Raw genomic sequence first — 12879 nt, 5'->3', positions numbered from 1 at the left:
ACCCCTCCACGATTTCTCTCCTTCTTTCCCCTCTCATTTTCTCCCACTTTTAGCACCATTTCGTTGCCGCAGGAAGCAGATTGGGAGGGTAGAAGGGCAGAGTGAGGGCAGCGGCTTCAGCAGATGCCACTGAGCAACCTGGTTTCGGTCCAGCAAAGAAGCAAATGCGGCAGGAAGCAGTTTCTCACTTGATTCTTCTGCCGCATCCCTGTCCGGGACGAGGGGGAGGGGACATTCCTGCTGGGACAGCAAAATAAATAGCACAGAGTGGCCGAGGGAGGCGGCCACACAGGAGCCTTCTCAGAGCCCGGGATAGCACCAGGGAGTGTATTGCTGCAGGCCTCTGTGTCTACACTCTGTGGGTTTCTCTCGGTTCAGGAAGGAGAGAAGGATTCTTGTTGGCGTCCAGCAGCTGAGGGGTTAACAGTATAACGCCAGACTGCTGCTCTGCTTAGTGCTGGCTCTTGCTGCTGCACAGGTGGGGGTTGGACTTCCTGGGTCAAACACTGACTGCTGCTTCCAGCTCCATTGTGAGCCGGGAACTGCTGCTCGCTCCCCAGCGGGGTTTGTACGGGGACAGACCTGCGCTAACCCGCCTCTATGCCCGGGGGACTTTCTGCGGGGTCTGGAACCAGCCGCTGGGGCAGCCTCGGGCTCTGCCGACACCAGCCCCTGAGCCGGAGCCTGCAGGTGAGGGGCGAGACCCGGGGGAAGGGCGGGGGCCGGGCAGAAAAGTGATTCTGCACCACCGGCCCCTCCTCGCCCCAGCTCTGCTCCCGAGAGTAGGTGTCTGCGAGTCCCGGAGCTGCTGCCCTCCCGCTCTACCCCCTGAGCGCCTGCAGGAGCTGAGCCAGCTCCGGGAGAGCGAACGGGCCGGGCCGGGCCAGGGACCGAGTCTCCCAGCCCGAGGTGACGGGGCAGGAGGGAGACAGGAGCAGAGACTGGCAGGGGCAGCAGGAGCAATCAGTGGGGAGGGAGGTTCCCGGCTCCCAGCCCTGCCCAGCCCCATTCCCTGCAGCACCCCGGGACACATTGACTTTCCGGGGGAGGAGCAGGGAGAGGAAAAGCCAGTTCCTGCCTCTGCCTGGTCCCCACGCTGCTGGAGGGATGTGCTGCCCTAGGGACAGTGTCAGACGAGATCCCCAAAGTGGCACCTTTGGTTCTGTTCTTTCAGTATAGCTGGAGCACAGTGACACTGACAGTGTTGGCTGCACCGTTTTAGTCTAAAGAAACCTTTCCAGTTCCTTATAACACACTCAGAGTTACTAGACAGGCCTCAGGTATGATACAGACTGACAATTCCTATGTTCATCTTAGGGGAGAGAGTCTCTGTCCTGGATGAATTTATTTGGAAAGTTTGATATGGGAAAACACTTGGCTTGTTTTTGAAAAGGGGCCTGGGAAAAGAGCAAATTACGATTTTACCATTTTATTTTTTAAACTAATTCTAGTCCCTTAAGAGTTTGGGTAAAATTTTTACATTTGACTGAGAATTCCTATTCAAGAGACAAGGTGGGTAAGGTAATATCTTATTGGACCAACTTCTGTTCATGAGAGAGACCAGCTTTTGCCCCACAGAGGGTATGTCTACACAGCAAAAGAAAACTCATCAGTTGGCTTGTCCTAGCCAACATGGGCTCATGGGGCTCCGGTAGCAGGGTTCTTTCATTGCTACCTAGACTTCCTGGTTTGGGCTGGACCCACAGGGTGAAAGTGATTAACCACTGGAACAAATGACCAAAGGAAGTGGTGGATTCTCCATCTCTTGATGTCGTCAAATAAACACTGGATGCTTTTCTGACAAATATACTTTAGACAAATGCAGGTCAGAACCGGGTAATGGGGTAAAATGCAAGGGACTGTGACATACAGAAGGTCAGACTAGATGATCTCCTAGTCCTTTCTGGCCTTAAGCTGTATGAGTCTTCAGAACTCATCCTGCAACCACTCACACATATTTAATATTAAGCATCTCAGTGGCCTCATTGACTTCACTTACTCTCTGTCACTAGCAGTGTTTAAAAGTCTCTGTGGGTTTAGTCCTTGTGGGAGGGGCTAGACTGTAAATAAAATGATGAAAGCCAGGATCCTTAAAAAACAGGAGACTAATGTAGAAACCTGTGTTCAGGCAGCTCAGTCATTGGCCTGATTATCAGCAAGGCTGGACGCTCAGAACAGACCCAATGTGGCAGGCTCATCATTCTTGAAGTGCAGGCCACTTGTTGAGAGACTTGACTATGGATTTGGGACTTGACTTTGGGCTGTTTTTTTGTTTTGTTTTGTTTTTTAGTGTCTTGACTCAAGCATTCTCCAGGATGACAGAGTCTAGAGTGCCTGTTGGCAGGGAAGGAGTCTGGGGGAAATCGGGGTGTGTAATGTATTAAACCCCTTCTGAAACCTTCCCTATCACCCTTCTCACTCTGACAGGCTGCAAAATAAAACCCACATTTGCTCCAGTTCATCCCATCCATGGAGAGACAAGGAAGGAAAATGGCTGCAGCGGAGCCAGTGACCTTCGAGGAGGTTGCTGTGTATTTCAGCGAGGAAGAATGGGCCCTGCTGGACCTGGGTCAGAGAGCCCTGTACAGGGATGTTATGCAGGAGAATTATGAGACTGTGACCTCACTGGGTAAGGATTCCTGTCCCCTTGGATATTAGAAGCTGTGGGGTCTCAGAAGCATCTGGGTCAGCTTTTCTTCAGGATTCTTAATTGGTCCCCCATATTTCTGTGATGATCAGCCCTATTAGTCTCTAGATCATGTGTCTGTGAGACTGTCCCTTCCCACAGGATAGAAGATTGAGGGACATGTTGATGGTGCTTGTCATGGTATAATTCCCCACTCTGAACCTTAGCATCCAAAAGAGGGGGTATCAGCGTGAATTCCTCTAAGCTCAATTACCAGCTTAGTACTTGTAGCGCTGCCACCAACCAGGAATTTCAGTGCCTAGTACACCCTGGTCCCTGCAAAACCTTGCCCGGGGACCCCCAAGACCCAGACCCTCTGGATCTTAACACAAGGAAAGTAAACCCTTTCCCTCACCGTTGCCTCTCCCAGGCTTCCCCTCCCTGGGTTACCCTGGAAGATCACTGTTATTCAAACTCCTTGAATCTTAAAACAGAGAGGAAAATGCACCTTTCCCCCTCCTTCTCTCTCCCCCTCCCAGACTCTCCCTGAGAGAGACAGTAATCCTAACACAGAGAGAAATTAGCCTCTCTCTCCCCCTTCCCTCCTTTCTCCCCACCAATTCCCTGGTGAATCCAGACCCCATTCCCTGGGGTCTCACACCAGAATAAAAAAACAATCAGGTTCTTAAACAGGAAACTTTTAATTAAAGAGAGAAAAACAGTAAAAATTATCTTTGTAAATTTAAAATGGAATAGGTACAGGGTCTTTCAGCTATAGACACTGGGAATACCCTCCCAGCCTAAGTATACAAGTACAAATTAAAATCCTTTCAGCCAAATACACATTTGAACTCCTCCCAGCCAAATACACATTTGCAAATAAAGAAAACAAACATAAGCCTAACTCGCCTTATCTACCTAGTACTTACTATTCTGGACATATAAGAGACTGTATCAGAGAGATTGGAGAGAAACCTGGTTGCACGTCTGGTCCCTCTCAGAACCCAGAGAGAACAACCACCAAAATCTAACAGCACACACAAAAACTTCCCTCCCTCAAGATTTGAAAGTATCCTGTCCTCTGGTCAGGTGACAGCCAGGCTCGCTGATCTTGTTAACCCTTTACAGGCAAAAGAGATATGAAGTACTTCTGTTCTATTAACTCTTACTTATCTGTTTATGACAGTGCTACTCTTCCCAGAACCAAGAATTTTAAGTGCACTTTATCTCCATTTTGATTGCATTCTGCCTGAGCCAGATAGGTTAGCAGGAGGTGCCAGATGTTTCAGACTCTTCTGCCTGTCAGGAAGGCCGTGGACCAGAGTCATGAGGCTGGTTGCCATTAGTGTCTCTAGAGCTGCTTCTTCTGCCAAGGTGCTGAGCTCTTGGAAGGAGGATGTTGGTCCTGGTGTTTCTTCTTGCCCATGATGGTTGCTCGCACTGAGAGTGGCTGTTCGGGGCTGAGGGAGGGTATATGAAGTAATTGGTGGTCTAAGAGAATTCTGTGAGTCTGTCGCTATACTGTGTGAATGTCGGGGGGACTGTCCAGGGAGGTTAGAAGAATATTCACAAATTGGCAAGGTGTTCATAAAAGTACCACAAGAATGATTTCAAGTTTGGAAAATGTGCCTTAGAGTGGGAGACTTAAAGAGTTCAGTATATTGAGTTTATCCAGGAAAAGATTAAGCGATATTTTAAACAAAAACCTTAGGTATCTATAGAGGGAGATTTCTGACAGCAGAGGGCTGCTTAATCTAGCACATAAAATCAGAAGGACATCCAGTGGCTGGAAGCTGAAGTTGGATAAATTCAGATCAGTCATAAAGTGCAGATGTTTAACAGTGAGGTGGATTAATCACTGGAATTACTTACTCAGGGATGTGGTGGATTCTTCATCACTAGGCGTCTTTGACTCAAGCTTGGATGTCTCATTCTAATAAATATAGTCTAGCTCAATCACAAGATATGGGCTTGATGTAGGAATCCTGGGTAAGGTTGTCTTGACCTGTCTAACATACAGGAGGTCAGACTAGATAATCATAATACTCCCTTCTGGCCTTTACATCTGGTAATCTGTGTTTGCAGATCTGTAGATTAGTCAGAAATCTGGTCAAGTCCCAATTCAGCCAACTTCCCTATTCACCAAGCACCAATTTGACTCAAGCACTAACTATTAGAGAGATGCTCGACTAGGAACCTGGGGGACTATGGGGATTCACTTGGTGGGATTTCTTTGGATGGAGTTGTCCTGCATCTAAGGAAGAGAAGGAGTGAAATTAGCAGAATAAGAACAATGTTCTTCCAAAAAGCAGACTTTCACAAACTCTGAGAACTTGGTACGTATGGTCCCATAGAAAGAAATCTAAGGGAAAAAGATGTTCAGGAGAGCTGGCAGTTTCTCAGAGACAATATTTACAAGCCAAAAGCATATCCCAATAACACGGAAAGATAGGAAGAATAGCAAGGGGCCAGTATCGCTGCATCAGGAGGTCTTAAATGACATGAGCATTGAAAAGGAATCCTGCAAGAAGTGGAAACATGGACAACTTGCTAAGGATGAGTATGAAATAACGGCCGAGGCATGTAGCAAGAAAATCAGAAACTCTGAGGCACATTACAAATAGCAATGGACTTAAAAGGCAATAAAAGGTGGTCCTGTAAATACATGAGGAGCAAGAGAAAAAAAACGACAGTGTAGGCCACTACTTGGAGCGGAAGGAGAGCTAAAAATGATAACATTAAGAAGGCTGAGTTGTTAATTCCTATTTTCCTTTAGTGTTTAGTAAAAAAAGTTAGCATTGACCAGATGCTTAATAGAACTAATATTAAAAAGAATGGGGGAAGGAACACAAGCCAGAGTAGAGAAAGAATAGATTGAATACATCTAATTTAAATATTCTTGAAGTCAATAGGGACTGACAAAATTCACCCTGGGGTACTTAAGGAACTAGCTGAAGCAATCTCAAAACTAATAACAGTTATCTTTGAGAATTCATGGAGAACAGGTGAGGTCCCAGAGACTGGAGAAGGACAAACATAGTACTTATCATTAAAAAAGGGAACTAAGATGACTCGTGAATTATAGGCCAATCAGCCTAAGCTTGATACCTGTATAGACATTGAACCAAATTATTAAACAATCAATTTGTAAGCACCTAGTGGATAAGTAATAGCCAACATTGATTTGTCAAGAATAAATCAAGTCAAGTCCAAAGTGTTACACTGAGGAAGGATAAATCAAGTGCACAAATACACAATGTGCAATAACTGGCTAGGAAGTAGTATTGTAGAAAAGCATTTGGGAGTTACAGTGGATCACAAACTGAATGTGAGCCAACAATGTGATGTAACTGCAAAAAAGGCTAATATCATGCTAGGTTGAGTCATATGTATGACACGGTAGGTAATTGTCCCTCTCTGCTTGGCACTGACGAGGACTCATTTGGAGTACTGTGGACACTTCTGGGTGCCTCACTTTTGGAAAGATGTGGACAAATTGAAGAGATTATAGAGGAGAGCAAAAAAAATTATTAAAGGTTTCGAAAGCCTGACCTATGCGAATAGGCAAAAAGAAGTGGACATGTTTAGTCTTGAGAAAAGAAGACTGAGTGGGAGACCTGATACCAGTCTCCAAATGTGGGAAGGGGTGTTATGAAGAGGAAGGTGATAGATTGTTTTCTACAGAATGTAGGACATGAAGTGATGGGTTTAACCTGCGGCAAGGGAGATTTAGGTTTGATATTAGAAAAACTTTCTATCTGTAAGGACAGTTAGGTAATGAAACAGGTTACCAAGACAAGTTGTGAAATCCCTGGTTTTGTCTACACTACACAGGTTTTTAGGAGAGCACTCCTGTCGACAGCGTGCTGTTCACACTGGCACTTGTCATAGCAAAACTTTTGTCTTTCGGGTGGTGAAGGTATTTAACACCTCTAAAAGACAAGAGTTTTGCAATTCTATCTCCAGTGTAGACAAAGAGCCAGTCACTGGTTGCTTTCAAGAACAGGATAGACAAACATCTGCCAGAGTCGGTCTTGGGATACCTGGTTCTGTCTCAATGTAGAGGGCTGAGACAGATGAGTTCTTGATTTTCTTTTCAGCAGCGCATTTCTATGATTCTATGATTTGAGCCAAGGTGGGAGAAGAATGTCTACTCCACAGCCAGAGCTGTCCTCTCTGGGTCTGAGGTGTATGGAGCAAGCTAAGGGGGTAGGAAAAGCAAATTCTGGGCCTGAGGTATGAGCCAGGCAGACCCCAGCAGGGGCAGATCGGGTCTTATGGATAATAGGGAAGGGCTGAATGACAGTTGATCAGCAAGTGTGTGGGGGCCCTTTTGCTGGTCCATCGTGACTCATAGACAGCTTTTTGCTCCCTGTGTTGGACAGGGAGCAGGTGTCTAATGATCTTTTTCCAGGCCCTGGGTGGTGTTTCCTCTGTTTATTTCTGAACAGCTTGTCATTGGGGGAGAATCTAGGGTCCCCAATCAGGTGACACAGCCCTGTGGAGCTAGGTGATGCATGAATGCAGACTAGGAGAGAGTCTCCATACCAAAGAGTTGATGGTCTGAGTAATATCCTCCTGTTCTGCCTTGTATTGAGAAGGGATGTAGAAGTGGTGGTGGTAGGGGGGAGACGTGACTGTAAATGATGGAGGCTAAGTTGTACCCCAGGTACCTTCAAAGTGTAGCAACTCTGCTCAGCTCCTCAGGGGAATAAGTCAGGGCCATTCCCTAGGCAGAGTGGGTGAACCCTGCTCCAGACCAGTGCATCATGGGATCTTGAATGATTTATAGCCCAGTCCCCGTAGGGTTGGGGGTAGGGAGAGGAAGAAGCCTCTCTGGGTGGGCTGCTCAGATCCTTGGTTTGGAAGTAATAACAGGCCTGAGCTTAATGACCAAGATCAACACTTGTTTTCTCACCCTCTCTGCCAAGCAGGATTCCCAGTTTCCAAACCTGATGTGATCTCCCAGCTGGAACAAGGGGAGAGGCTGTGCATTTCCAACCTCCGGGACTATGAGGAAAGGGAGATTCTGAGAGACCCCCACACAGGTGAAAAATCAGTTAAACTTTCTCAGAAATCAGTTATTCTGTCATCCTGGTAGATGTCACGGATGCATTTTCATCAAGCTTTGTCTGACCCTTCAGCCCCTGCCTTCATCTGTGCTCACAGCATGTGGAGGAAGGTTGAATCCCCTCCTGTGGGAAAGGGTGTGGGGGGAGCAGGATTCAGCTCCTGATAGTTCAGTCTCCCCAGCTGTTATTTGGGTTTGTTCTCCCCTTTCCTATTCCCCTTTCTGAGGTCCCCGGCACAGGGACTGACTCCTGTCTGGATTTGCTCTCTGTCCCAGCAGGTGATGGGATGATGAGTGAGAACAAGGAGGAAAATCCTCAGCAGGAAGGTCCTGAGCAAATGGAACCACAGGGGACAGTATCAGGAAGAGCTGAAGGGCATGTTTCCCAGAGTCCTGAGCAGAGAGAAGCCTGTGAAATTCAGCGCAGACCAAAAAGGAAGCAGGGAAACCACTCAGAGGAGACACTGTGTAAATCCACTCACAAGAGCAGAGGCATCAAGAAAATCAAAGAAACTGTTCAACTGAGAATCCCAACTGGAGAGAGTCCCTACTCATGTGGTGACTGTGGGAAAAGCTTGAGTCAGAGCTTAACCCTTATTCACCGTCAGAGAATCCACATGGGAGAGAAACCCTACAAATGTAATGAGTGTGGGAAAAGCTTCAGTGTGAGCTCAAAGTTTTTGTTACATCAGAGAACTCACACAGGAGAAAGACCCTATGACTGCCCCGTGTGTGGGAAAAGTTTCAGTGTGAGCTCCAACCTTATTCAACATCAGAGAATCCATACGGGAGAAAAACCCTATAAGTGTCCTGACTGCGGGAAAACCTTCAATCAGAGTTCAAACCTTCTGTCACATCAGAGAATCCACACAGGAGAGAAACCCTTTGAATGTCTCGAGTGCAGGAAAAGCTTCAGTCGTAGATCAACCCTTCTATCACATCAGAGAATTCACACAGAAGAGAAACCCTATACCTGTGCTGAGTGTGGGAAAAGCTTCGGTCACAGTGCACATCTTACTAGTCACCAGAGGACCCACACAGGAGAGAAACCCTACAAATGCAGTGAATGTGGGAAAAGCTTTAGTCAAAGCTCAAACCTTTATACACATCAGAGAATTCACATGGGAGAGAGACTCTATAACTGCCCTGACTGTGGGGAAAGCTTCAGACTGAAGTCAACTCTTGTTACTCACAAGAGAATCCACATGGCTGAGAAACCCTTTAAATGCCTCGAATGTGGGAAAAGCTTCAATGCGAGCTCAGCCCTTAGGAAACATCAGAGAATCCACAGTGGAGAGAGACCCTATAAATGTCTTCACTGTGGGAAAAGTTTCTGTAGCAGCTCAGCCCTTTGTAATCATCAGAGCACTCACCTTGAGGACAGACCCTACAAATGCAATGAGTGCAGGAAAAGCTTCAGTCAAAGTTCCAATCTTATTCAACATCAGAGAATCCACACAGGAGAGAGACCGTATAACTGCCCCGACTGTGGGAAAAGCTTCAGTCGGAAATCAACCCTAATTAAGCATCAGAGAACCCACGTGGCGGAGAGAGACTAAGTGAGCTAAATGTGGGAAAGGCTTCAGTGAGAGCTCAAACCTCATTACACATCAGAGAATCCACACAGGACACAAACCCTAGGAGTGGGTCATGTATATAAAACCTATTGAGTACCATGAATCTCAAAGGGTCAGGCCAGGCTGGAGTGGCCCTGTAATGAGGACCTGCAATAGTTAGTTATTAAAGCAGAGAATGAAATCACATGCCTGGAACAAAGCTGTGTAGGCCAAGAGGCTGGGATAAGATTCCCATGTTGTGATGAGATTTGTTTATTGCACTCCCCCCGACCCCAACCTGCACTCCCACACATACCTCACCATGTACCCCTTACATCCACACCCCACCCCCACCCATATACATCTGACTCACACCCCTAGACCTTTGATTCCCAGTGGGGGGCAGGTGCTGTTTGCTCAGGGGAACAACATCCTTGACTTCCAAAAGAAAGTGAAATTGTCTTTCTACATGCTTCAGGACAAGAAATGTTCTTCCCATACTTTAAAGCTCCCTCTCTCTTATTTGGGCCATCAGCTAATCAGAAGGATTTTTAATGATATGCAAGAAGAAATAGCAATAGCACATCTGCAGGAAGGGAAACTAAACCCATCTGAAACCTAACCTGAACTGAAGTCCACTCCGAACACTTACCAATTCTGAAATAAGGAAAAAAATCTTGCTCTTCAAATAGCCACGATGAACCCATCAGTGAAGTTTATAATCTTTAAAAATAAAAAGTGGAATGGCTCATCAAATGTGTCTACTCACTTTTAAAAGAAATAATGAGTCCTTTGGCTGTCAGGCATAAATGAGGGAGAGCTGCAGAATGGGTGTTCATCAATCACACTGGGCAGCAGGAGGAGCATAGTCAAAGCAGAACAAAAAAAACTGGAGAAAAAAACCCCTTTCTCATAGAATCATAGAATTGCAGGGCTGGAAGGGACCTAGAGAAGTCATCAAGTCCAGCCTCCTGCTCCATGGCCAGCGGACCAAGTAAACCTAGACCATCCTTGACCGGTGTTTGTCCAATTTGTTTTTAAAAGCTTCCGATGATGGGGACTCCTCCACCTCCCTTGGAAGCCAATTGAAGAGCTTAACAACCCTTATATTTAGAAAGTTTTTCCTAATATCTCACCTAAATCTCCCTTGCTGCAGATTAAGCCCATCACTTCATGTCCTGTCTTCAGTGGACATGGAGAACAATTGTTCATCATCCCCTTTATAACAGCTCTTAACATATTGAAAGACTGTTATCAGGTCACCCCTCAGTCTTCTGTTCTCAAGACTAAACATGCCCATTTTTTAAATCTTTACTCATAGTCAGATTTTCTTAACCTTTTATGGTTGTTATTGCTTTCCTCTGAGCTCTCCCCAATTTGTCCACAGTATTCCAGCTAGGGCCTCACCAGTGCTGAATAGAGCAGTACAATTACTTTCCTGTGTTTTACATATAACACTTCTGTTAATAGATCCCAGAATCATTAGCCTTTTTTGCAGTTGTCGCATTGAAGACTCATATTCAGTTTGTGGCCCACTATACCCTCCCTCTTTCCCCTTTTCTTCCCCCCGCACCAGTTCTTTTCAGTAGTATTACCATCTACACAGTTGTTTCCCATTTTATTGTTCTGCATTTGCTTTTTTCTTCCGAAGTTAAGTACTATGCACTTGTCTTTATTAAATTTCATCTTGTTGAATCCAGACCAATTCTCCAATTTGTCAAGGTCATTTTGAATTTTAAAACTGTCCTCCAAAGTGCTTGCAACCCCTTCTAGCTTGCTTTCATCTGCAGATTTTATAAGCATACTCTCTACTGCATTATCGGGTCATTAATTAAAATATTGAATAGTACCAGACCCAGGACTGACCCTGGTGGGAACCCACTAGATACAATCTCCCACTTTGACAGCAAACCATTGATAACTAGTCTTTGAGTACGGTCTTTCAAAGTGTTGTGCACCCACTTTATAGTAATTTCCTTTAGATCACATTTCCCTAATTTGCCTGTGAGAATGTCATGTGGAACTGTGTCAAAAACCTTACTAAAATCAGGTTATAACGCGTCTACTGCTTCCTCTCAGCCACTAAGTCAAGTAATCCTATCAAAGAAGGAAATTGAATTGGTTTGGCATGATTTGTTCTTGACAAATCTGTTGTGACTATGCCTTATAATCTATTATCCACCAGGTGCTTACAAATTGATTAATACTTTGCTCCAGCATATTTACATCTATTGAAGATAGGCTGACTGATCTATAATTCCCCAGGTCCTTCTTTTCCCCTTTTTTAACGATAGGTACCGTGTTTGCCCTTCTCCAATGTTCTGGTGCCTCACTGTCCTCTAAGAATTGTCAAAGAGAATTGCTAATGACTTGGAGATTGATTCAGCTAGTTCTTTATCTACCCTGGGATTCATTTAATCGGGGCCTGCTGACTGGAATACATCTAACTTCTCTAAATATTCTTTAACCTGGTCTTACCCTATTTTGGTTTACTTTCTTTCCCTCAGTTGCCAATATTAATTGTGCTGAGTATCTGGTCATCATTAATCATTTAAGTGAAGATTGAAGGAAAATAGGCATTAAGCGCCTATTGATGCTCCTCTTCCTACTAAGTAGAGTGCCCACACTTTTTGTTGTCTTTCTCTTGCTCCTAATGTATTTTAAAAAACCCTCCCCTTATGGACTTTTCTGTCTCTTGCCAGGTGTAACTCATTTTGTGCCTTAACCTTTCTGCTTTTGTCCCTATGTTCTTGTACTGTTCTTTTGTACTACTCCTTATTAATCTGACCATGTTTCCACTTTTTGTAGGATTCCTTTTTGATTTTCAGGTCATTTAGAAGTAAGCAAAAAAACAGGCAGGCTGCAACTTTGTTTAAAAAAACCCAACAACAATAAAAATCTTAAAAGAAAACCCAAAACATCAGTGCAACTTGGCTTTTTAAAAGCAATCTTGGCACAGAAGCCACCTAAGCTGCCCAGTGGAGGATACCACTGGCAGAGGAGTCTTCTAAGCCCCATCCCTTTATGGAGATAGATGCCTACCTCTTCCTTCAAGTCAGGAACTGGGGAATTTAGATGTTCCTCTGCTAATGGTGTTTGATACAGAAGTCACATTCAGAGACCACCTATCTCCACACAACGCAGCTGGGGAGGAAGCAGATGGAGGAACTCCTTCATAACCTTTAGCTTCATGGTTACTTTGTTCACCCAGGATGTGGGAGACACCTGGTTTATGTCCCCATACCACCTGCTGAGGCAAAGAGATTTGAACAGAGATCTTGCACTTCTCAGGAGAGTGGCTGAACTACCAAGGTATGGGATAGTCTGATGAGTGTCTCATTGTCTCCCCTAGCAAAGCAGTTCTACTGTATATAAATACTTAAAGAGTCATTGGGCCAGAGTGAGAGTGTGAGAATGGTTCCACAGCCTGGGGGTCAGGGTATCCACCTATAAGGTGGGTGACTCTGGATCCAATCCCCCTTCTCCAATGATCGTAAGATCCTAAGTCCCACCACTCACCACAAAGAAGGCTGTACACTGAACTGCAGAAGGAAGGGTGAGAAATTTCACCTGCTTGAAAGTACAGAAAGATTTAGGAAATCAAAGCTTGCTGCTACAATTCCATA

The 12879-nt window shown here is 45.3% G+C and overlaps 1 protein-coding gene across 6 annotated transcripts in view; it reads left to right on the top strand.

The window, feature by feature from the left end:
- The window catches only part of LOC127032450 (zinc finger protein 501-like), a 36729-nt gene extending 24174 nt beyond the window's left edge, over positions 1-12555 (top strand). For 2 of the 6 annotated variants that reach the window (XM_050919727.1, XM_050919728.1), the window contains exons 3-5: positions 2428-2629; positions 7561-7674; positions 7974-12555. In XM_050919727.1, coding sequence (XP_050775684.1) covers positions 2470-2629; positions 7561-7674; positions 7974-9256 — 1557 coding nt within the window. In that variant the 5' untranslated portion in view covers positions 2428-2469 and the 3' untranslated portion in view covers positions 9257-12555. Of the gene's footprint in view, positions 1-335; positions 479-508; positions 691-2427; positions 2630-6762; positions 6863-7560; positions 7675-7973 lie in introns of those variants that run through there. The other 4 variants (XM_050919729.1, XM_050919726.1, XM_050919730.1 and 1 more) reach the window with 4 other exon arrangements.
- Positions 12556-12879: the final 324 nt, after the last annotated feature.

Source organism: Gopherus flavomarginatus, chromosome 12 (genome assembly GCF_025201925.1).
Source record: "Gopherus flavomarginatus isolate rGopFla2 chromosome 12, rGopFla2.mat.asm, whole genome shotgun sequence".
NCBI lineage: Eukaryota > Metazoa > Chordata > Testudines > Testudinidae > Gopherus > Gopherus flavomarginatus.
This window is presented reverse-complemented; position numbering and strand designations above follow the sequence as displayed.